This window comes from Procambarus clarkii, chromosome 45 (genome assembly GCF_040958095.1).
Source record: "Procambarus clarkii isolate CNS0578487 chromosome 45, FALCON_Pclarkii_2.0, whole genome shotgun sequence".
In the NCBI taxonomy this organism is placed as follows: Eukaryota; Metazoa; Arthropoda; class Malacostraca; order Decapoda; family Cambaridae; genus Procambarus; species Procambarus clarkii.
The window spans coordinates 10,630,792-10,657,096 of NC_091194.1; the positions used below are offsets into that span (position 1 = coordinate 10,630,792).

The 26,305-nt window shown below is 38.2% G+C and overlaps 2 protein-coding genes across 5 annotated transcripts in view; one reads left to right on the plus strand and one right to left on the minus strand.

Annotated features, from left to right (window-relative positions):
* Mad (Mothers against dpp) overlaps positions 1-13,526 on the plus strand; it is a 179,057-nt gene extending 165,531 nt beyond the window's left edge. For all 4 annotated transcript variants that reach the window (XM_045761563.2, XM_069301401.1, XM_045761564.2 and 1 more), the window contains exons 7-9: positions 979-1,177; positions 5,665-5,905; positions 8,547-13,526. In XM_045761563.2, coding sequence (XP_045617519.1) covers positions 979-1,177; positions 5,665-5,905; positions 8,547-8,706 — 600 coding nt within the window. In that variant the 3' untranslated portion in view covers positions 8,707-13,526. The remainder of the gene's footprint in view (positions 1-978; positions 1,178-5,664; positions 5,906-8,546) is intronic.
* A 1,928-nt stretch (positions 13,527-15,454) lies between these two features.
* LOC123770011 (uncharacterized) lies at positions 15,455-18,832 on the minus strand. The gene is made up of 3 exons (XM_045761566.2): positions 18,679-18,832; positions 17,464-17,623; positions 15,455-15,943 (listed from the first exon to the last, which is right to left on the minus strand). The coding sequence occupies exons 1-3, from the start codon at positions 18,700-18,702 to the stop codon at positions 15,690-15,692; spliced, it is 438 nt and encodes a 145-aa protein (XP_045617522.1). The 5' UTR covers positions 18,703-18,832; the 3' UTR covers positions 15,455-15,689.
* Between the last annotated feature and the right edge of the window lie 7,473 nt (positions 18,833-26,305).

Sequence of the window (26,305 nt, forward strand, 5' to 3'; positions counted from 1 at the left end):
GAATTAGGGGGCTCTAGTTCCTGCATCCCTTTCCCTCCCTTCCCAGTGTAATGTTCCAAGAGTGAGCATGGCTCACTCTTCATCAGTATTAGAATGAATTAAGTAGATAGCACAGTGGGTGTGCTACCACTATGCCACAGGCACTATGATTCCAAGCACTATTTGTGCATCAAGCACAAATAGGTGAGTACATACACAGACAGACAGACAGACAGACAGTGGTAGACGGTTGTAACAAATTAGGTGAGAAGGTGGTGGAGGCCAAAACCGTCAGTAGTTTCAAAGAGTTATATGACAGTGCTGGGAAGACGGGACACCACGAACATAGCTCTCATCCTGTAACTACACTTGGGTAATTACACACACACAATACTGGGTCTGTCTGTTCACTTTGATTCTCATAAATGAGGAAGGAATTTGTGCCAAATTGTGAGACATTTCAGGAGATACAACAAAATTAATCCCTGACAATGTTATTAAGCTCACAAATAGTCATACACTTAGCCCATGAGGAGGCCCTACAAGTAGTAGTCACAAGTAGAGGTCGGGATTTGTCAGAGGTCGTAGAGATCATGTCAGTGGGGCAGGCAAAGTGATGGATAATGTACAGTCCACCTGTCTGGAAAGGTTTCATTAATTTTTTGAAGTTAGGGCATGTTTGATATATGGGTGTCCCAAAGATCAAAGATCGTCCATGGGTGTCCATAAAGCAACAGGTCTTTGTGGTCACCCATGGACCATGTGGGTGAGGTAGAAATCTTATAGATTTAGTATTACTAAAGTTGTAAATTCAATTGGTGATGGTTAGTACACAATGAAACCCCCAGTGTGATATATCAATTATAAAATCTTTGGAGCTAAACAGTGGAATTGAGCCAGCATCCTGGATCACCCTTAATACAGTTTTCTGTGTCTAATATTTAGAAATTTTTGTTTTTATTTACAAAATAATGAAAATAATGATTGTGTACATTTCAGGAACCGACTTTTTGGTCGACTATAGCTTACTATGAGTTGAATAACAGAGTAGGAGAGGTGTTTCATGCACAAACCCATTCAGTCATCGTTGATGGCTTCACAGATCCAAGCAACAACTCGGAGAGATTTTGCCTAGGTTTGCTCTCAAATGTTAATCGTAACTCTACCATTGAAAATACGAGAAGACACATCGGTAAAGGTGAGTTAATTTGCCTTGTATTTATTCAGCAGTAATATTTAAGGAAAGCTATATGTTCCCTTCCCCCTCATTTCACCTTCTCTTTCTTTTATGCTTGGTCATAAAACTACAGTTCATTTTCTTTTTATATACTGTATATTATTAGATAGTGAGACCCAATGGCTATTATTTGTTTAATATTTGTCTTGTTGTTTCTTATAGGTCAGACAGAGCCTTACAGAGCCATCCTTATACAGCATGTTTTTGACGAGTTTTCATTTTCCGACTCAAAAATTTAGCTTGCATATACAGTACAGTACTTGGTGTTACTGTATTATACAGTGTAAAGCCATGGTATCTCCACATGGGACCAAAGAGAACTATAGACTGTTTCCTCCTTGTGCAGCTGTATCCCCTGGCTGTTTGTGTTGCTTATAGAGGTCTATGTCTTCAACTGAATTCAAGATCCTGTGTCTCATCTTTGGGTAGGACAGAAATGGTTAGGCACGTCCCTTTCATCCAATGCCTCTGTTCACCTAGCACTAAATAGGTACTTGCAAGTAAGACAACTCGAGTTGCATCCCAGAGGAAGGTCAGTATTAGACCTATGGTGACCTCGATAAGTCTAGAAACAGGCTTCATGCCTCCAACAATGGGAATTATTATAATTTTAAAAAGATTTCAAACATCGTATCATGACCACCTATTCATCAAACCACCTGAGAGGAAATGCTATCCTAAAGCAAGCAAGAAAACAAGGAGTGAGAAAATACAGGACTGTATTGATAGTATTTTAGGAGATGAGGTAAAGAATCAAGTAGTAAATAAGGAAGCTGGAGAGATGGAAAAAAAAAGGAAAGATGAAGAAATGGAGGGGGAATGAATGTTAGAGGGAGTGGAATAAGAATATGGAGAGAATAAATGGAAGGACATAAGGAGAAAAGAAATTAACAAGATATACAACATTTGGATTTTTTATGTAAATCAGAAGAAACATTCTTTCTTTATCACTGTCACTAACCATTTAGCCCATACAAAATGATGGAAAGAGTTACCAGGAAGAGAACAATGATGTACTTTGAGAGAATATGCTTTGTGATTGGACAGCACAGATTCAGAGAAAAGAAGTCATGTTGGTTTCAACAGATTTCAAATTGGTAAACAAAATTTGTCCTATGGCAAAATTACCAATATGTATAAATCAAAATCACAAAAAAGGCTGGGTAGACTGCATTTTCCTTGACTGTCAAACAGCTATTGAATTCTGTTCCTTACAAATGGCTAACTGGAAAGACACTGAACTGCATAAGTGCTTATTGGATAAGAAACAGGTTCATAGTCAGAGAGGATATCAAGCTGAAGACGAGCAGAGAGCAGAATTTTATAGGGCTCTGTCCTAGATCCATTGCTGTTCCTAATACAGTGGTGCCTTGGTTTGAGAGTTTAATCCATTCCTGGAAACAGCTCGTATTCCGAAAACTCATAATCCGAAGTTAATTTCCCCATAAAAAATAATGGGAAATGAATTATCCATTCCTGACTACCCAAAAACCTCACTTCAAACTAAATTTTATACCTAATTCATCTAAATAAACCTACAAAACTAAGTTATTACTTACCCTTGCTGATGACTGCTGTTGGCATATGGAAGATGGTGAGGAGGGAGGGAGGAGGAGAGGTGTTACTGTTTGGAAGGGGAGTCCCCTTCCATTATAACATCAGGCAGTGAGGACTTCACTGGTGTGCACTCTCTGGCATGTTTTGCTTGCATACCACTAGGACTTGCTTGTCTTACTAAGAATCTGTCTAATGACACTTGTTTTTCCCTACATTTTAACACTTGTCTGTAGTAAGACATCACATTGTCATTTAAAAGGTCAATGCAATGGCCTGCTACAGCTTTATCTGGGTGAGTTTTTTCAACAAAACTTTGCAGTTCTTCCCATACTTCACACATTTTCTTAATGAAGAAGGAACATCCTCTACTGCCTCTACTCACAGCTATTTTCTTAGGTTGAACCTTACCACTGGCTTTCTTGAGACCCATGGCGAGATATATAATAACTTTTATGCTCAAATGGCAAAAAAAACGACAAAAAACTGTAAATCCTTGTGAAGTACTGTATTCAGGCGGGATAGTCACTGGGCGTGAGGCACTGGTAAACTGAGGCTCGATCGCCGTGCCACCACACGCTAGTCGGCCTGTACGCGTATCGACACCCTCATCTTCCGAGGCAACCCTCGCCTTCCGAGGCAAATTTTCCAAGCAAATCCTGCTCGTATTCCGAAAAACTCGTTTACAGGGACACTCGTATTCCGAGGTACCACTGTATATGAAGAAAACTTACACGAGGGAGTGAGTTCATGCATGTCAATGTTTGCAAATGCTTTAACTCACCTAATGAAAAGGAGTAGGAACTGAGGAGGATTGTAGTGTGTTGCAGGAAGATCTTGAGAAACACCACATGTGGACAAACTGCCAAATAAGTTTATGCAATGCATGCTATGCATTTGGGAAGGATATAGGAGACCAGAAAATAATAAACTAATAATAAAGAATAAATGAAGTAGTAATAAAGAATAAAGGAAAGGCAACCGCAAGAAATGGAATGATGAAATGCTTAGGAATGAATATAATTACCTTACTAAAGGTACACAAATAGAAACATAACATAAACAAGAAAACCATGTACATAGTCTCTGTCACTATGTTGCTGTAATCCACATTGTGAAGAACAAACAACTTGATAAAATACAGAAGTATACAACTAGATTGGTATCACAAGTAAGAGTGTTAAACTATGAAAGAAAGGGAAGAGAATTATCAGGGAAAAATGCCAAGCCATTTCAACTATATTGCCCTTGGAAGGGGTCAGGATAAGGATTTGGGATGGGATGGGGTGAAGGAATGGTGCCCAACCACTTGGATGGTTGGGGATTGAATGCCGACCTGCATGAAGCGAGACTGTCACTCTACCGTCCACCCCAAGTGGTTGGGTAATCTATGAGGGTTAAAGGAACTCACGTTCTAAGCCCTAAAGAAGAAAAGGAGCAGATGAGAGAAAATCTTTACATACAAAATAGTGAGGGGAATAGATAAGCTGAACAAAGAGTCTCTCTATAAACTGAGAGCAAGTAGGACAAAAAGACATTGGTTGAAGTCAATTATAGAGGCATAAGGAAATTCTCGTACTCTTGACAGGTACTGTAGTCATCAAGTGGAATGTATTATAAGAGAAGGTTGTTGAAGCCAATTAATTCCATCCTCAACTTTAAGAACAACCTGCATCTTGGAACTTAGTGTATATATAGTGTAGAGTGTAAATAATAAGCCATGGAATCCAGGTCAGCATGGTTTTAGAGCAGAAGGATCTTGTCTTTTTGTATTTCTTTTACAACAAAATTACAGATGCATTAGAAGCAAATGCAAATGTCACATTGTTTTGCATAGACAGATTTTGCAATATGTAGTATTAAATAAATGTGACCATAAAATGAAAGATAAGGTGATAACAGGTGAGGTACCAAAGTGGAATTTAAATTTTTTACCAGAATGCAAAGAGTGGCAGTAAATCAAACAGAATCCAGCTTGAGTATTTGTAGCTTTGTCCTATAAGGTACAGTCCTAGCACAGTTTCTCCTCCTTATCCTCATAGATGACAACCAGGAATACAACATACAGCTTCATGAACAACACCAAAATAAGAACGAAAATGGCAACAGTGGAAGAGGCAGAATATCTGCAATTGGATATAAATAAGCTCTTTCAAAAGGCAACAGAAAAAATATGATGTTCAAATGTTCAAATTACCATTACGTATAGTTCATCAGTATGGCAAAAATTTAAATATTAAACTCAAGATTTCCTCATAGAAAGGAGTGACCAAGTAAAGATCTTGGAATGATGGGAATGTTAGAAGATACAATATTTAGAGACCACAACAATGTAACTACAGCAACAGCTAGGGAAACTGGGTGAATTGAAATGAAAAATGAATTTAATGAAACATATAAACACCAGATGTCCACAGTTTTTACAACCTCCTGCGACCAAATATAAGAAATGTTGCAGGAACAACAGAAGAAGATTTAAGAGCGAACTTGACAAGTTTCTGCTGGAGTTACTGAATTAACCCGTTGGTGATCCTTAGTACTATACTAAAATTTTTATTGAAGGTGTTATTAATTATAACAGATCTTTAGTGTTATATTTTGGCTTCTTAATATAAATTGTTGACCTGTTTCTTTATACAAGACCTTGCTAATGACCTTGTATATTTTTGATGTGTAATATGATAATTGGCAAAATACTCAGTGATGTTAAAGTTTATGAGAAGTATAAGGTGTATTAGGTGTATTAAGGAAAATGTATTACAATGAGGTTAGAGTGCTTTAGACTGAACACCGGTTTAGTATCACCAGTGTTCAGCTATAATTTCATGATCAAACAAAGAAATTACCATTTGTAGTCTCTAGAGTAAAAAAAATAACTAATGTATGCCTTTCAGGAGTCCACCTATACTATGTTGGTGGGGAAGTCTATGCGGAATGCTTGTCTGACTCGGCTATTTTCGTCCAGTCCCGTAACTGTAACCACCACCATGGCTTCCACCCGTCTACGGTTTGCAAAATCCCACCTGGATGCTCACTTAAGATCTTCAATAATCAGGAGTTTGCTCAGCTTCTCTCTCAGAGTGTCAACCATGGCTATGAAGCTGTGTTTGACCTAACAAAAATGTGTACCATCAGGTAGGAAATTTGTGTATTGTTTCCAGAGAAATAGATGTGCTGTATAGTTTAATGTTTTATTGATTTGTGAAAGGTTAAGGATGGAAGAAAATGTAAATACAGTAAATGTAATTTAGTGGAAAGAAAGAAATTGTGTGAGTTCATTGTAACTGGAGAAGAGAAGTATAGTACTGAAACCTTGAGTTTAAGGGGCCAATGTATATACCAGTTTATTATTTTTTTTGTTTTGTAATTTCAAAGTCTTGACTATTAGCTACATTTTGAGCTTTATTTCAAAGAAATCAGTCAACTTTAATTAACAGCTGCACTTTGCTCGCTGAAATATCTCAGTTGATGGGTGGTGCGCTCAATGGGATATCTTGGTTGATGGGTGGTGTGCTCACCTGAGAAAACTCATTTGTAAGTACAGGTATAAGGAAAAATTCAAAGCTCCTGCGAGTACATGGAGCTCACTTCCTGTTCCTCAGGATTTCAGTAAACACACACCATTTAAAAAAAAAAAAATCTGCACCCCTCCTGGCTGAGAGAGCCTCAGTACTGCCAGGGCAGACAAGGCTGGCACATGCAGCAGGAGCTCACAGTACATCTGTGCAGGTCAGGGCCACACCACCACTTAATACTGATTAATAAAATAAGTACAGTAACTTCATGTATTTTGTGATGTGTCAGAAGATCCTGAATGCAATAAAAACTAAACTATTGTACAAGGTTTAAATATCAGTGAATGTTAGTAATGATGTTCACAGCAGGAGGCAGGTTTTCACAGCAGACAGCCAAAGTTTCATACATCTATGCATCATGCAACATGACCTCATGTTACTTTAGAAAATGAACTTGTGGAAAAGATTCATGTATAATTTGGTGAATCTGATAATAGCAGCGCTATTGCTAGACTTAGACCATTCAAGCTCGATAATTAGTTAGTGGTTCATTATGGTTTATAAATATGTAAATACAGTATATATGAAGCGTGTATGTAGTGTAATAACAGCAAAAAGTGTTCTATTATTCAAATCTGTTTATTATTCAAATAAATCTGTGCATACCTACAATTTACATATTCTGTGATACAAACAACATTATTGGCAATCTAATGCACTTGAAAAACAAGGTAATATCAATAAAAATACGTGAACTAACAATTTGGGACAAAGTGTGTGGGATGCTTTCCTTCTACCTGTGTGTGTCCTTGCCACCAGCAAGAGGAAGGACAAAATAGAAGAGATTAATTTTTGTGGTTTCGATGAGAGAAATATAAGCAGGAGTGGTCTTCACGACAGGTTGGCAGAACTAGAGAAAGTTGTCAGGAATCATGTGGATAAAATTAAGAATTTGAGCAGCAGTAATGAAAACTTTAGAAACAAAGTTTCTCAATCCCCAGAAGGTCAAATGAGGGAATTATACAAAGATAAGAACCACTGGGAAACGAAAGAAAAAATCCTGGAGGAAGAAAACAGAGTATTAAAGATAGTTCTTGAAGTTAAACCAAAGTCAGATGTTAGTGAATACAATAGGTTAGACAAGGAAATTCAAAGGGGGAAAAAAAAAAGGTCAGAAAAAATTAGAGGTAACATAGGATATAGGAAAGTGCAAGGAGGATATGGAGCTAACCCGTACACAAGTGGACAGAGAGAAAATATTAGAAATATATATTAGAAATATTAGAAAGTAATATTAGAAAGTAATATTAAAAGTAATACAGTACTTCCTCGTGAAGGAAGTGACCGAGCAACAACAAGAATTTGAAAGATCTCAAGCTAAATCTTTCAGCAGAGGAAATACAAAGTACTGCAAATAAACCAACACATCATGAACCGGGAATCTGCCAATACTATGCATGGCATTGATGCAAATATGTGATATCAGGAATAGCTAATGGAACACGTAAATATAAATACCTGAAAAACTGTAGAGATATCCCAGATGTGTCGCTATGAAAATTGCAAATTTTTTACTGAAAACTATAAAAATTCACTACACAAGAAGGAATGTTTTAACAGGGATTGCCAAGCATTTCATATCAAAGGAACCAAGCCAATAAAATTAAAATGCAGTCCCCATGGTGCAGTGGTAAGACACTCTCCTCGCATTTTGAGAACGATTTGGCCTGAGTTCGTATCCTGGCCGAGAAGGAGTGACGAGACTTCAATCCTTAACTGTACGCCTCTGAAGAGGAGAAAAAAATGGCAAGACATGTCCAGGCTCTACCATCAACTCAGTTAAATGCTAGACAGGATGCAGACAATGTGGCACTCCTTCTAGAACCACAGATACAAACACCAAGTAAATTCCTCGGCACTTCCACAAATACAATAACATCTTTCTTATTCGCCAACATACAAGGCATCGAAACGTGCAAAACAAAGTCCACTTTCTAACCGATCTCCTAAACGAGGCAAATGTAATGTTCGCAGCTTTGACTGGAACTTGCACAAAGCACTATTATGTGATAATAATGAACTTTTTAATGATGGTACTTATTGAGGCTGAAAGTTGAGTAACAAAATGCAGTCTAGAACTAGATTTTCATTCCTAGGTTTATAATGTCTTGCAAGAATTGCAGCTCAAATATTTTCTAAAACAGTGCTAAAACTTTTCTACATGAAGTATTTTTTTTTAATTCATTACTCTTTTACTACAGGATGTCATTTGTGAAAGGCTGGGGGGCTGAATATCACCGGCAGGATGTAACCAGCACACCATGTTGGATTGAGATCCATCTTCATGGACCCCTGCAGTGGTTGGATAAAGTGTTGACACAAATGGGTGCACCAGATGACCGTATCTCTTCAGTTTCCTGAGTCCAGCTCGTGTCAACTATATGTACCCCATCACAGCAGCAGAACTCGAGTGTCTTGCTCCAACCAAACATTTGCCCCTCACATTCTGACTCAAGTTATCTCATAACCTTACAGCGTTTGTACTCTTGTGTCTCATTTTGTTACATTAAAGTATGCCATTGATATTTAGTCTTGTGCTGTGAGCTCTGTATTTCCTGCATCACACAATGTGATAACAGCCATAGAATTAGGGGCTTTCAAATTTATCCTCATATTGTTTGTCTTTTATATTGATATTATAAGCCATATTCAAAATTAACACTATATGCTTTGACTTCTAGTCATCACAGTACGATGAAGCACCTTTGTACACATCACTAGTTCATTTCCCATTTTCCTTTGTTTGACAATCATTAACACCACTATAAATTCCACCTCTGTTCTACAATATTATAGTGTTAAGTATCGGAAAAGAATAGTCAGGATCTGAATGACGTGTAGATTTTGATTGCTGTGGATCACTTGATTACTTTGAAAGGTGTTTGAAAGAATTTTTTTTTTTAAAGTACTGTTGAGTCTAATTTGGATTCAAAGCGTGTAACTGGCATTAGTTATAGTCTGGAGGATATGTAGTTCAGAAATAATAATAAAATCTAAGACACATTTCAGTGTGGACTAAGTATATTTAATAAATTTCAGCTGTACAATATTTTTAAGATTTTGATTAAAATGAATTGGAGAAGAAACAATGAAGATAGCCCTGTACTGGTGTTTGAGAAGAGATTAAATGTTCAAGTTTTAAGTTACAGATTTTGAAGGGAGTCTAGATGTGACATAAATGAATTATAAGATTTATCTTTCCTTCAACACTTGCCTTTTTTATATATATATATATATATATTGTGCACGACCAACTTTAACAATATTAATACTGTAGTTTGTGTTCAAGGTTGGGGAGGGAATATGAGGGCGGGTGGTGCTCGTGCAGGAAAGGATTAGTTTTTATGCAGCCAACATAGGACATAAGAATTGAAAATAATTAAGTTGATGCTGTTTAAATTTGTTTAAAGTTTTATTAGTTTTTTTTGCATAAAACCAGAAATCCACAAAACTTACTACATTCTCTTGGGTAGATGGTTTTCAGTTCTTTGTTACTGACTTAATCTCTACATAGTAATACTGTATGTGAATTTTCAGTGATATCAGACAAGGAACTGTTTGTTAAATTTTGTCATTACAATTTGATCCTATGTGGGTAATTTCAATTGAATTATTAGTGATTATAAATCGTCCTAGATGTTGGCAGCTCTTAAACTGCAATGTTCAACAAAGAATAAGAGATTCTCTTATACTCTAACATTGGATTTATGTTAACATGTGTACACAGGTTAAGACCGTCATTCACAGTGTGAGCTGGTGTGGCTGTCATATGGAGTTTTATTATATCTAATGTATTTATGGCTAAATGCCATTTAATGGATATATATATATATATTATTTTTTTATTTGTTTTTAAATAGATCTCATTGTGTTTATTTTTTGTGTGTATTACAAGAAAATGAGTTCACACAGCATGTTCTTCCTCAGTTTATTATGCTTTTCTGTCACATTTAGTAATTCTATTATGCGCATGCTAATGGACATCAGTTTATGTAGTGCTTGAGGAATGCTGTGGGACATAAGATTAATCAAAATCAGATTGTTTAGATACTTTATGAAGCAAGTCAGATTCACCAGGATACTTGTAAGCTCGGGTAGGAAGTTTTAGTGAAGTAAAAGTGATACTCGTGAAATGCTTCAGTTTCTCATCGATACAAAGTTTGTATGTATGGTAAATACGAGTTGCACATGTCACAAGGTTTAAAGCTAATGTCACACAAATTATTCTGTGCCTCATGATTTTTTGAATACCGTCCACAGTTGTTAGGTAAAATTTGTATGCATATGTGCTTCACAAACGAGGCATTGTATAATGCAGTATGATTTTAGAGTAAGATATACAGTAGTCCCTCTTTTTATTACCGGTGAGAAAATGTAATTCTTATAATATCCTAAAAACATGTAATATAAATAATTGGGAAATTTGTTTATAATGTCTTATCATTAGTCATAGTTTTCTTGATAAAGTCCATACAAATAATTAATTTTTTTAATATAATTTATTTCAAGGTAATATTTTAAGGGGACCCTTTTATTCATTATAATATTTCTGATTTATCCCTTTTTATAATATAGTTAAATTTCATATCAGAGTAGCGATAACTTTAATAGTTAACATGTTTTATTAGATATTTTGTGTACAATAATGATCGTGTTGCATCCATACTGAAAAAAATAGCTCAGGTAGGCTTATCAGGCTTTTTTACAATGAAAACTTAAGTTTCTTTGCCACTGAAGTTAGAAGAAAGTGGATTTAACATTGCAAATTTATTTTCCAGGAATGGTCATGTTGTTTGAAAGACAAATTTGTAAGAACACAAAATGGAAACTAAGTTGCAAATGTTTGTCATGAATGGTATGTGTAAAGCAATTTAATGCAATTCAAGTTTTAATCTTGTGCTGTAGGGGTATGACACTTCTTCACCACACTTGAACTATAAAGATCCCAATGAACAGCAGGGAAGGAAAAGCTAAAACAATAGCATTAATTACCTGCTTTACTTAAATCCGAATCCGTGTGACTTCAGTAACCTATACTGTAATTTTATCACAATTTTAGATTTAATTAGGTGTTTGCAGAGAATTGGCGATTTGTAGAGAATTGGCGACTTGATAAGAGGAGCCCATTAAATAAACTTTATTAATTAGGTTAGGTCCAATAACCTAGCCAAGTGCATCGTCAAAGCACCATGGACTTCGTGCAGTAATATCTTTTGGTCGTTCATAGAAATCTGTATTTTTTAAATACCAATTAACTGCTTTCAGAGTCTGTCTTTACTGTTAATTGTCGACAAATTTGCTTTATTATGAAACTGACAATATGGATATAAAGATAATTATTGCTATGTCCTCTTAATAATTTTATTGCATGTAGACCTGAGGAAATGCCCTTTCAGATCAATCAAACTGTACAGTAATGAGAAGGAATATTAGCTTGTACGTATGTACGAGATTATGGTGCAAAGACAGCATTGTTTGCAACAGGTGAAGCCATGTAGGGTCAGCAATACATTCATTATGTACAGATTATTAAAAAAAAAAAAAAATTGTCATGGCCCAAGACCAACTAACCCCTCATACCGAGTGACTGTCCACTCATAAAAGATAAAGCTTTATACCGTAGAGAATGCAGTTTTATCCTACGTTTTCTATTTTTTCTTAAATATTTAAATGCTTTTGTTGAAATTAATATTTTCTGCTCATGAATCAAATTGCAGTATAATTTTGACCTACTTAAAACTAATTTTGTTTTCCTTTCTCTTTGGGTAAATTTTTTGTATGAGATGCATATACTGTTCTAGCTTCTGTAAGTTTGTTAGTCGTATTACAATTTAATATTGAAGCAAAACAAGTATTGAAGGTTTCTTCATTTATAAGTAAAAATTTCTTAAGTTTTCAGTTACTTAAGACTTGATGCCATATTATTTTACCCATGTTAATGAAATCATTTCAGTGTAGTTCTCGGAGGTAGTTTAAATATTTCCATTGTGACTATTATCCCAAAAATGTACGTGTGTGAAGACGGACCAATGTAGGCATTATTTGGGCAAAGAGTGAATTTGCACAAGTACTTGTGGAGAGGTGGTGCAGGTGGCCAAGCTCTGCCTGGGTCTTGTAAACCTAAACACCGTTTTTTATTTTAAGGTTAAGAGTTGGTGGATTTTGTAAATAACTAGATCTCTGCTCTGTTCCAAAGCTTTGTAACCTCGTGCACAGGTTACGTTGGGGTTACTGTTGGGAAGAAGTTGGTCATATTTATTATTATAAATTGATTTTGTACCGTACATTGTTTCTATTATTCATTAATGGTATTTTAGCTACTTTGTAAATTTCATGTAAAACAATTATCACTTGAGAGGAAATGTCTAGGATTAATTTTTTTTTTTTCAGTGAATAAAGTGCATTTAGTTTATTTTTGTGCTATACCAAGGTTGCCTGATAAACATTTCTTGTACATTTTCATATGTTTGTGAAGTTATACAGTATGAACCAATTGGTTAAAACTAACTGCTCTGCAAGTATTGAAATGAGAGTAAGGGAAGTATTGAGGGGTGGATAGATTGATTCATTAATTGTAAATGAGATTGTGTTCTCTTAGCCTCATCACATTGATTTATACTGTATACCTGTACTCATAGTTTGTATAAATTCAGTCCAGATTACTGGTCCGTTGATAATATAGGGTTAAAGCACTGGGTAAGACTTCTTGCTGTACAGCATAGTATTGATGTTAGATGATTTCTATCTACTTAAAAGCAAGAGATCTTTACATAGTCAATTGTTGATCAAATTACATTTCAGATTACTTTGCTATTTTCTTCTAAATTGTGCAAATTAGTTTAAGAATATTAAGATAGATGTAATTAAACTGACAGTTATTTTTAAATATTTATTTCTAAGAATATTTTCAAAAGGTGAACAATGTTCTACCATTGCATATGTTCCTGAAATGTGGAATGTCAGTGAAAATCTGGACCATTATGCTTGAATGTGATATAATAATTTTTCATGGTTTTACCTAATTGTGACATGTAGAGCCAAGCTACCTAGTTGTGCAATAAGTGTTGCCATAATTTTGAATACTGCTGTAACAGACCAATGAACGGTAAAATATTTTAATTTCATGCAGTTGTCATTGTGTGATGTAATTGTAAGGAAATAAAATCATGTTTCTAGAATAATTGTTTTAGTTAACAAAAGTTTACTTCAGTGTTGCTGGCTCTGATGTGGTCATGGACCATAGTTCCTTCACCCCATTAGTAAGATACTTTGAAATCAAGGTTGAAGAAAGGTTAACGATTAACTAACATTGGCTAGTTCAGTAGTCTGAAATGCTTTATTATGTCAGAGTTTGTTACCTTTACCTGAGCTCCATGTGGGTGTTGGCAAGCAATTTCTCTTGCTAATCAAAATGATGAATAAGGGAGAAAAACAAGAAAATTAAACCAGTAACAGCAAAACAATTGAATTACAGTACTGATGTACTGTAATTTATGTAATGTAATGTACCAGCCTGATGAGTCTCACCTGCCTGCCAATGATAGTGTTGGGTGGTGTCATCAGCTGACATTATCTTTACTATTTATTAAGTTTCCTGATAATTCTAATTCTAATCCTAAACCCTAGGTGGAGGGGGAGTTTGTAGTGGTTGGGAAATATTTGGTAGTAACTGGTATGCCAGGCATTTGTGTGAAGTAGTGGAACACAGGTGAACTGTAGTTGTCTGGAGTGGCTTGCTGAGTGTTACTGGTGCCTTCAGAGTTGCTTCTGCTCAAAGTTGATTGATAGTAAGTACTCAAGTTTATTCTGTATTTCTTACCATGTCATTCGCCATGTTCTTATTTACTGTACAAATTTGGATCCTATCCTTCCAGTATCATCCATATATATATACATGTTGAATTACAATAATTCAACATGTAATTATTGTAATTTTTTTTTTTTCTTCAGTTCAATTTTTACTTTTGATCTTGATTATAACAGGTGCCTTTGGTCACAGTGACCAAAATCATTTGGAAATACAAAAAACTGCATACAATATATTGTTAACTTATTGGGGAGCAGTATACATGTTAACCACCAAACACTGAGCCTAATCAAATTTAAGCTTGACCAATCCTAGCCAAATAGAATGCATTATATAACCCCCTAAAATAATTAAAAAGAATATTTTGCATGAAGTTACCTTGTGGGCATCAAATTGTTGATGTTAAGAGCAATGAACCACCTTGTCGATCCTGGTCCCAGTATGGAAACGATGGGAGACTATCCCAAATACACAGCCAAACGGCAACAAAGTAAAGTGCTTACTGACAGGAACACCAGGTGCTGCCTGAACACCCACGGCAGGCCAGGCCACCCATAGGGTAGCTACCCGGTGAAGCAAGAGCCAGGCGCCCTCTAGGTCCAGAGGGAACACAGTAGCTGGTTGGCTGCTGGGCAGCCATGGTGGTGTGGTGTGGACCGTGGCTAGTTGCATTCTTACTGTTCAGTTGGGCTGTTTGCTGCCAGTTTGTGTACCTCGGCACCCTACCAGTCAAATTCAAATTTTTACATAGGAGTAGTGTACACTTGTGGCGCAACCCGTCCTCAGAACAAGTCCATTCCATATAGCGGTCGACCCCAAAAAGATGCATTCATCAATTTTAACATGGTGTTCATTCAAAATGGGAATTTCCTCAAATATAAATTAATATTGTTACATATAATAGCATACTGTGCATGTTTAGGCATTAATTTGGTTAGGTGTTTAGGTTCTGTTGGCGATTATTTGTAGTACATGGGTGAAGCATTTATAGTTATGGTTTGAACAAGTCGTCAGTGAAGCACTTGTTTCGGAAGTGTTCAGACGTCATCAGTTGTGAGTCGTGTGTAAACCGTTTTTCATTCATAAACAAGGTTTGGTGGGTGCATGGAATGGATTTAGAGTTTTGTTTATAAGGATGGGCTGTGTGGGGACAGAAGTTACACATACTAATGAAGCAATATTACAATTTTGTATGATCCTTGCAGTGCTGAGTGTGTTTACAGAGCGTCAGGGTTAAGTTTTCACTCAACTTCAAATTCAACGTGTGATAGTTTAGTATTGGAGGTGGATGGAGAATCAAACTGTTGAATGATTATTTAATCAAGAAGGTGGAGAGAGAGGTATTTTTCCCACACTTTTATTGGGAATCAATATATATGGGTGACAAGAATGAAGTCCTCTCCAGAGGCACAAGCTGGCTGATGATGACAAGTCGAAGCCTAACACAACAAAGTTGTGAACATTATTTATATTGAATGATTTAGAGGCAAAATTTCCACTTGTAAACAGGAAGATAAACTATGAATCATTCTGGCTTTTATGCAGTCCCGGGTATAATGTCCTTCATGGGATGAGATGGTGCTTGTGCTCCAAGAGTTGCCTCCTCTACCAGGCGTCCGTGCCTGAAGGGGATGTCGACCATGTTATGTTGGGCATCCAAGGGCCCCATGCTTCCTAGTCTGCTGAAGACAAAGGGCTCCCGGGAAGGTCCGTGTTGCTGCTTCTGGTGGTAGTAGAATGGATGCTGAAAGCCTTGGAAATCCTTCTCACTGCTGTCGAAGCCTTGGTTTTCTGGCAGAAAATGGTTGGGTTAAATCTCAGTCGAACTAAGGGAATTATCAAGTGCTATATACCAATTATAACACTTGGAAGGAATATTAGGACAAAGAGCTGGGATGTAAGGACGGAGTGAAGGAACAGTACCGAATCACTTGAACCATCGGGGAATCGAACCCTGCAAAGAACAGAGGCTCACTCTCCACCGACCAATTCAAGTGGATGGACATAAAGTTCATCCCATGAATTTGGACAACCCCTTAGGTTGTCCAAATCTCTAGTGCTATTTACATTTTATTGAAAGGTAAATATTATGGGGTGATTAAATCATTCATATGAATGAAAATGTGATAATCGACTTGATAATGGTCCAGGACGGACCAAAACGTCGTCATCTCTTCAATTTCTAGTGTGTGGTTTGGTCAACAATGAAAACGTATAACAAGGGAGATATTAATGTGTTGATTCATTTTGTCGGGGACAGGGAACCTAAAGGTCCCGCACAATGTCCAATAGGATGCAATCCCACAACAAATTTACTTACACTGGGAGCCGGTCGGCCGAGCGGACAGCACACTGGACTTGTGATCCTGTGGTCCTGGGTTCGATCCCAGGCGCCGGCGAGAAACAATGGGCAAAGTTTCTTTCACCCTATGCCCCTGTTACCTAGGAGTAAATAGGTACCTGGGTGTTGGTCAGCTGTCAAGGGCTGCTTCCTGGGGGTGGAGGCCTGGTCGAGGACCGGGCCGCGGGGACACTAAAGCCCCGAAATCATCTCAAGATAACCTCAAGATATACACCCGGGTACCTATTTATTGTTGGGTGAACAGAGACATTAGGAGAAGGGAAACTTGCCCAACCATTTCTGACCTTCCCAGGATTCCTGATTGTGAGTCGAGAACGAATACATTTGTATTATGAACACAAAACAATAGGTATTATGAACACGAATTAGATTATTTACTTTAAAAGACCTGAAATGGGTTTGTTGATTTGTGGAACAAATTACTGAAACATAACGGACGTGGGATCGCTGGATTGTTTTAAGGAAATGTTAGACATGAATGAATCTTGGTGAATATAAATATCCCAACCCATCCTGTTCAGATAGTAGGTATTGTGACGATGATCGTTAATAGTCACGAATTTGTATGTACTTAGCTTTTAGATATTAGTATACTGACTAGTAAGGAATTCTTTAAAATAAATGAAGCTAAAAAACAAACTTAAATATTCCTAGGCCTAGTATAGCACATATATGCACTGTACTATATTAGGCCTCGGATATCGTGTATTAGGCCTAGGAAGGTTAGGTTAGTTTAGTTTATCAAAGCAACAAAAAATAATTTTCCAGTTTGTCCAACTCAATAGTTCAGATTTCTTCTTCCTAATTTCGTCGTACATCGGTATATATACTACGGTCCTCATCGTTACTATAAGTACTAACAAAACAGGAGGATGGGCGGAAATATCCACCCAGAATTATTGAAAAGAGGAATTTATTTATAAAGGAACGAAAGGAGAATGTGGCCGACCTCTTTTGTTCATGTAGAAGTCTGGATCGTTCTTGAGAAGCGTGTAGATTATCCGGGCGTCACGGAGCTGCTGCTTGCCGGATATGAGGGAGAGCCAGTCCTGGTTGTGGTCCCTGGTGGGGGCGTAGCGAGCCATCACCACCCCGGCCAGCCCAGCCACCTGGTGCACACAGGTGAGGACATTTATTATGCACCCCACAACCATAATAGGTGAACTCTTGATCTATTTAATGCTAGACCACAGGCATTAAGTATCAGGAAGCAGGTCCAAACGCTATTTCCTGATCGCGAATCGAACCCGAGACCAACCAGCTGTGAGCAAACTACTTATTATATTGCAACAAAGCAGAAGTCATGCGCAGGAATGTGCAGAGAAGCATATACTTAGCTCTGTTACCGAATTATATCCGTTATCTGGGCTCAGAGTGCTACCTCTTGACTCCACAAATTATTGTAGAGTCGACTCTACAAACTGAATTATTAAACGAACGCACACCCGCACAGTCTGTCCTAAACAAAGGTCAAAGTCCATTCCATGCACCCGCTAAACCCTCTGTTCATGAATGAAAACGGTATACACACGACTTACAACTGATGACGTCCGAACACTTCCGGAACAAGTGCTTAGTTGATTACATTTGTTTGAACCACAATGCTGAAAATGCTTCACCCACATACTACAAATACAAATAATCGCCAAAAGAACCTAAACACCTAACCTAACCTAACCACTGCTTAAATATGCACAGTATGCTAATATATACCAATATTAATATATATTTGAAAAAATTCCTATTTTGAATGAACAGCATGTTAAAGTTGATGAATGCGTCTTTGGGGTCGACCGCTGATTGGAATGGACTTGGTCTGAGCACGAGTTGTCGCGAGTCCCCTTAAATATCGATCATACCATTAGTCACCGCACAACAATTATACAAACAGTCAGCTATACACCGAATTACACGTTGATACCTCTAATATTAACTAGCCTTACAAATATTGGGCTTAAGACCCATCAACCACTGGAGGGTTATTAAGGCTACAACAGTAGCCTACTGACCAACCAGCAATTATGATAGCAACAGCAAGTATAATAATTACACCTTTACTCTGGATATTGTCCAAGACTAAAATATACTCTCAAAGTACTATATACACCTCATGGTGTATATAACCGACGTTGTTCAATTTACGAAACGATGGACTAAAAGTTACCAAAATAGCGAATGAGTAGCGCATGGAGACGGCAGCAGATGCGGAGACGGTGCTTGGTGGACTGCTTGTGTGGTACTGAACCTGAAACACCGCCCGGGCTTATATACCCGGGCCGGGTCTGTGTGCCCAGGGATGAGGTGGATAAGAAGCTTACTGGAGTTACTGGAGTCTCCATTGTGGCCCCTTTGATAATACGATGATAATAGTGATGCAGTGATTGTGATACAGTGATAGGGACGACACTGACAGGGGGTACAGTGATCGGGGCGCTGATAGTAATACAATATATATATATATATATATATATATATATATATATATATATATATATATATATATATATATATATATATATATATATATATATGTATATATATATATATATATATATATATATATATATATATATATATATATATATATATATATATATATATGTATATATATATATATATATATATATATATATATATATATATATATATATATATATATATATATATATATATATGTCGTACCTAGTAGCCAGAACGCACTTCTCAGCCTACTATGCATGGCCCGATTTGCCTAATAAGCCAAGTTTTCCTGAAATAATATATTTTCTCTAATTTTTTTCTTATGACATGATAAAGCTACCCATTTCATTATGTATGAGGTCAATTTTTTTTTATTGGGGTTAAAAATAACGTAGATATATGACCGAACCTAACCAACCCTACCTAACCTAACCTAACCTAACCTATCTTTATAGGTTAGGTTAGGTTAGGTAGCCGAAAACGTTAGGTTAGGTTAGGTTAGGTAGGTTAGGTAGACGAAAAACCATTAATTCATGAAAACTTGGCTTATTAGGCAAATTGGGCCTTGCATAGTAGGCTGAGAAGTGCGTTCTGGCTACTAGGTACGACATATATATATATATATGTATGTATATATATGTCGTACCTAGTAGCCAGAACTCACTTCTCAGCCTACTATGCGAGGCCCGATTTGCCTAATAAGCCAAGTTTTACTGAATTAATATATTTTCTCTAATTTTTTTCTTATGAAATGATAAAGCTACCCATTTCATTATGTATGAGGTCAATTTTTTTTATTGGAGTTAAAATTAATGTAGATATATGACCGAACCTAACCTACCCTACCTAACCTAACCTAACCTATCTTTATAGGTTAGGTTAGGTTAGGTAGCCGAAAACGTTAGGTTAGGTTAGGTTAGGTAGGTTAGGTTGTCGAAAAAACATTAATTCATGAAAACTAGGCTTATTAGGCAAATCGGGCCATGCATAGTAGGCTGAGAAGTGAGTTCTGGCTACTAGGTACGACATATATATATATATATATATATATATATATATATATATATATATATATATATATATATATGTATATATATGTATATATATATATATATATATATATATATATATATATATATATATATATATATATATATATATATATATATATCGGCACCTTTTGTTGCCTGTAGTAATGGGAGACTTAAACCATGAAAAGATAAGACTTTGAAGAACAGAAAACCACATGGAGGCACAGATACAGGGAGAGAGAAACTGTTGGATGTGGAATTATTTGAAATATTGTTCCAACAACTCAAACTTGTTGGAACACAAACTATTGTTGGAACAAGAAACTTTTTAAACCAGCATGTCAGGGGACCCACAAGAGTGAGAGATAATAATGAACCAGCTAGACTTGGGGACTTGGGGGGAGAGAGAGAGAGAGAGAGAGAGAGAGAGAGAGAGAGAGAGAGAGAGAGAGAGAGAGAGAGAGAGAGAGAGAGAGAGAGAGAGAGAGAGAGAGAGAGAGAGAGAGGGAGAGAGGAGAGAGGAGAGAGAGCTAGCTATTGTTGCCAAGAAGCATGAGTTGCGCCGAGGGTAGTCAGTGGTCAGTGGTCACAGAACCTCGGAGACAATGCTTCGACCTGGCCTTATCCTGACCAAAGATCTTGTTGGTATTGGCACAAGGGATGAGGCTTCCTTGCTGGAGGTATAGCATGTCCTTGCTCCCATGCTCTCGGCTTTCTCCCAGCCCCCTGTTGTGTATGCACAGACCCCTCCCCCCACCATTGTGTACACAGCCCTCCGTTGTGTACACACAGCCCCCACGTTGAATGCACACAGCCCTCCCCTGTGTTCTGTCACTAATATAAGTAGCCTAGTCGAGGCTGCCTTCAGATGATGGTTGTTCTCATCATTTGCCCTCCATATTTGTGTGTATTCGTTCATGTCTATGTGTTGAAAAGACGAAGAAGTACTACAATTACAAATAATTGCAAACAGAACCATAACGTGTTGTGTATGCACAGACCCCTCCCCCCACCATTGTGTACACAGCCCTCCGTTGTGTACACACAGCCCCCACGTTGAATGCACACAGCCCTCCCCTGTGTTCTGTCACTAATATAAGTAGCATAGTCGAGGCTGCCTTCAGATGATGGTTGTTCTCATCATTTGCCCTCCATATTTGTGTGTATTCGTTCATGTCTATGTGTTGAAAAGACGAAGAAGTGTAGGTAACGTATAAATTAATATGTGCAAAGTGTTATTGAGGAAACTGAGTGGTGAGGAGGAGTCAGGAACAGCGGTACCTCCTCCTGGATTATATGTGGGGAATTCCTGAAAGACAATGTGCTTGCGAATTCAAGATCTGAAAGCCCAATCGGTGTGGACCAATCAGCGCCGTGCAAGACGGTGACGTCACACCGCGAAGACGTTGGTGAGCTGAGACGGTTCAGGTCACTTCGCCCCCAAAATCCAAACGCACATTCTGTCCCTGGCGTCCACTCTTGATTGGGTAGATATCAGAAAAATTAGAAAAAAAAGTAATGACTGTTACCCAACATGACTGGGGGGGCCCTAGAGCTGACCTCTTTTGGAAACGGATTCTACTGGATTAATGCAAAAGAATGCAGAGAGCGTGGCAAATCGCAGCGATCGTAAGACTGACCCCACTGTGGCCAGTCTCTCACGTCTCACCAGTGAGGCCAGTCTCACTCTTTCAGCTCTGCACTCTGGAAGAGTGTAGAGCTGGTGCGCCAGAGGGTGTTACTATGTGAAGAGATCCGCACAACTCGTCAATCGCCGAGTGAGTAGTCACGAGTCACACACACACACTGGCGTTATCGTCTGCACGTACCGAAGGTGAGGACCAGTAGCGACAGGGAACCATTGAATAAACAGTGAGGGACCAGGGTAGTGTCCCAGGCGACCACAGGTCGACCCGCAGAGTGAGTGACGGTGATGTTCTGCAGCAATTACGGGGTTGGGGTGAATGCTTCAGGGTGGTTAGGAAGAACCAGCCCTTAGTTACTTTAGGTATATAAAAGGAGGGGGGGGGGAGGTGAAAGAGTCGGGCGTTCGGTGATTTTTTGGCCCAGAAAGAGTAGATGGCTTGAGTAAGGAATAGGCTGCTAATATGTTATTAATACCTATTTTTTCGTTGAAATTGTTATTCATGTTAATAAATGTCTGATTATAGTGAAATGTTATATTTATTGGCCGAGGAGATGCTTTATGTATATTTTATTGTGAAAGTCATTATTGCATCTTGAAACGTAAATTTTCAGTGTCTCAGGCTCCAGAATGCGGTCCGTTCTTATCAACAATCCCTAAATGCTCGTTAGCTCAGCTGCCAAATCCCTGTTTACAAGAGAAACACACATTACACACGACTCTCAAGTGATGACGTTCCAGCTTTTTCCGAACAGTACTTCACTCACATTCCCTGCTTGAATTGCATCTCTAAATGCTACACCACGTACTACAATTACAAATAATTGCAAACAGAACCATAACGTGGCCTAATTATACACCATATTCTAATACATAATATTAATTTATATACAAGAAACAACCTGTTTTGAATACACAGTTGGTTGAAATTGATGAATGTGTCTTTGGGGGTCTGCCGCAGTTTCGACGAGCCTAGTCTGAGGACGGGTTGCTAGAGGGTAAGCGCGTTGTAATTGTGGGAAGATTTCAAGCTCTGTGTTTATTGAGTGTTGGAACTATAGGATTGTAAACACACGGACGGTAAGCCAGCCTTACCTACTAGACTATTGTTTTCCAGTAGATGCAGAGATAAGTAGATATCGCAGTGTTTGAAGCATCGACTGGGATGGCAGGAATAGGCGAATGGTTGGTGGGTGAACATCTGTGGACAGTGTGTTGGGGGAGGGACAGCTGTGTGGACAGAAGTGACTGTTGACAGAGCATTTTAAGAGCTGGAGTCCAGATGTTGACACACTTGCTGCCTTCCTTGTTGTGTAAGCACGGTATGCCCCCCCCCCCCACCATCTTTCTCTGTCTGTCTCTCTCTGTGGTAGAGCACCAGTTCCTGAGCTCTGACTCATTCCCAGTGACATGTCAATGTCACTGACATTGTCCTGTCAGTGACTCCCGATCTTCCTGTTACTTGTTATGCCTGTTTTTTTAACAATTTGTTACATCACGGTAGGTGTTATTATCCCTCCCTTTAGTACAAGAGTTGATATCATTTTTACGATTACCAAATGCCCAGTATGTCCCCGTAGACACCTTTCACCACAGTTTCGGAATCATACTGGTATCATATAGGTCATATTGGTACCTAATAGACCACCAGGCCCAATTTTTATCCAATCAAAACGTGGAACCGCCTTAATCCGTATATATAACAAGGATATCTAATTTTACTCTGACAATAATTTTTTTTAATTGCTCAGAAATGGAGTCCCATTATTTAGTAACCATACCCCCGGTTAAGAATCCATACTCTAATCCATTCCATTTAGTCGATAATCATTTTACCAAACAATTTTAAACGTCCTCTTTATCGATCGTATCATTTCTCCCTGCTAATCTTTTATGTCGTTAACATGTCTCCGTGAATCCGGGCACCTTTATGTGGTACAAGCCTTGTTGTATATAACGCGGAACTTTTTCAAGAATCGCCTTATTTTTCTTCAGGTAGTGGTTCCACACTGACGGCATTCATCAGGATGGGTCCCAAATATGCCAAGTACATTTTCAAAAGGCTGCCTTTCCTAGGTTTCTAAAGGCTATTCTTGTGTGTGTGTGTGTGTGTGTGTGTGTGAGAGAGAGAGAGAGAGAGAGAGAGAGAGAGAGAGAGAGAGAGAGAGAGAGAGAGAGAGAGAGAGAGAGAGAGAGAGAGAGAGAGATTGAGATTACCACCAGGTACATTTGCAGGGTCAAGCATTTACTTTTAAACCCCGCCTTGAAATTTTTGTGTAGTTTATGACTTGATTCTCTTTTTCCTAATCATATTTACAATTAAAATTATGCATCGAGTAACATCCCGGTCTTGCGAGCGTCACCAACGTTACTAGAGTGTTTTACTAAATTGTCCGAACCTAACCTACCCGAGGACTTCCGAATAGAAACCAATGCTGGTGTTTTGAAACAAAAGTTACATGTGTGTTTCCCGGTTTGGTGCCTTCTATTGATAATTACTTACATGTGTAAGTGCTGTACGAGCCTCCATCGCATAAGTCATTACGCGGTTATTAAAAACTAACGTTAGTCAGTATATTTGCCTTTGTCATAGAACTTGTGCTGGGGTTGGACGCGTTCGTGGTAGAGGTTTAATCTGACATAATCTACGTCGAATCTGGTATTAAAGTTGTGGATGGAGGTGGCTTCCACAAATTTGTCTTTTGGTGCATTTCACTTGTTAACCAGCCGTACATGATAACAGTATATATATCTTTACATTTTTACAAATAATTTGTTTTCAGCTTCTAACAGTCCTCTTGTCCTACTTTCTTTCATTTTAAAGAGGCTGTCCTTGTCCACCCTGTCTATTTTCCTCAGTATTTTGAATGTTGTGATCATATCCTCTGTTTCTTCTCTTCTCTAGGGTTGTGAGATTTTGTTCACCTAAGCTATCCTCGTAGCTTAACCCTCTTATTAACTCTTGACACAAATATTGTTGGAAACCTCTGTACCTATTCCAGTATCAGTTTAACATAGATTGTCTTGAAAGAATACTTATTTAGATTTATTAGAAACGACGGACAGATGGTGTGAAGGAGTGATTGTTGGGCAGATGGTGTGTGGGGGGGGGGTGATGGTGTGCGGTGATAGATATTAGCTCACTAAGGATCATCTCAAACTATCACTACCTACTCAGTTATGCACGCGTGGTGTCACTGTCTGACATATTAACACTAACTGAAAATAAATGTATGCCTACTTAACCGGATTTCAGTAGCCGTCAACCAACACGCCCGCCTCTCGTGCTGTCCACATCTCGTCTGGATTTGAAATGTCCCCTCGCCAGCTCCATAGGCACGGTGTTGCCAGATCGGCTCTTACTGACGTTCCAAAACTAACGACAATCTTCTATGTTGAAGATTAGCAAGTGTAGACTAAATAGCCAACCTTTTATATTATTCCAATAATAGTTATTAACCAGAACGAATACGTAGTTTCCATACTGGCTGCCTTAACTAAGGACGTTGGTTTTTGAAGTTTAAGACATGCAGCGTCGCATCCGCTGACTGGCGGGACGGGTTAAATAAATAACCGTTAACTCTAAGGGATCTGAATACAAGTACTAATAAGCATTAAAACAATTAAACTGCGACTACTGGTTGCACAAAAATCAAGATAAAACTCGCTGTGCAAAACGCAACAGCTTGCAACATGCGAAACCCAAGATATATGTATATTACCTGGTTCAGTATTGTATTAATTGAAGAACAAAATGAGAAAATCAGTAGGAGCTGTAAGGAGGATTCGAATCTATGCTTTGGGCACTCCCAAGCGCACACGCCTTAGACCACTACACCACGGCATGGTAAAAACACACAAAATAGCATTGCAACCGTGGGATTCAACTGACTCGTCTAGGGTTCCTGATGAATTTCACTGAAGCCTAACGAGGATTTCACACAATGCCCCTCCCATGCATCACACAATGCCCCTCCAATGCATCACACAATGCCCCTCCCATGCATCACACAATGCCCCTCCAATGCATCACACAATGCCCCTCCAATGCATCACACAATGCCCCTCCAATGCATCACACAATGCCCCTCCCATGCATCACACAATGCCCCTCCCATGCATCACACAATGCCCCTCCCATGCATCACACAATGCCCCTCCCATGCATCACACAATGCCCCTCCCATGCAGTACACAATACCCCTCCCATAATACCCTTCCCATGCATCAAACAATGCCCCTCCCATGCACTCTGGCTTGTAGTCTGAGAATTCTGCCTCCTATGCTTCACTTCACATTCACATTAAGTTGCTGGACCAATGCGAAAATCAGTAGGAATTCCCACTGATCTCATTGATGCATCACGTTAATGTGATTTCTTTGTGTTAAGAGCTCAATGTACGTTTCTATGTGAATTTGTAAGTGCAACGTGTAAATTGCTAAACAATTTAACTATGACTTTTTCTGTAAATAATTACACCTCCTCCCCCCACCAGGGCGGAAAGGCAATTTTCCTTATGCAGCCTATGCCAAAAATACTGGCCTTACATAAATACAAAATACATACAAAAACTCAAAGACGCTCTCACATGCCTTTCTTTAGTATCTTGTCTCAGAAAAGTTGCACAGTTAATGTAAGTCAGGCCCCCATGGTA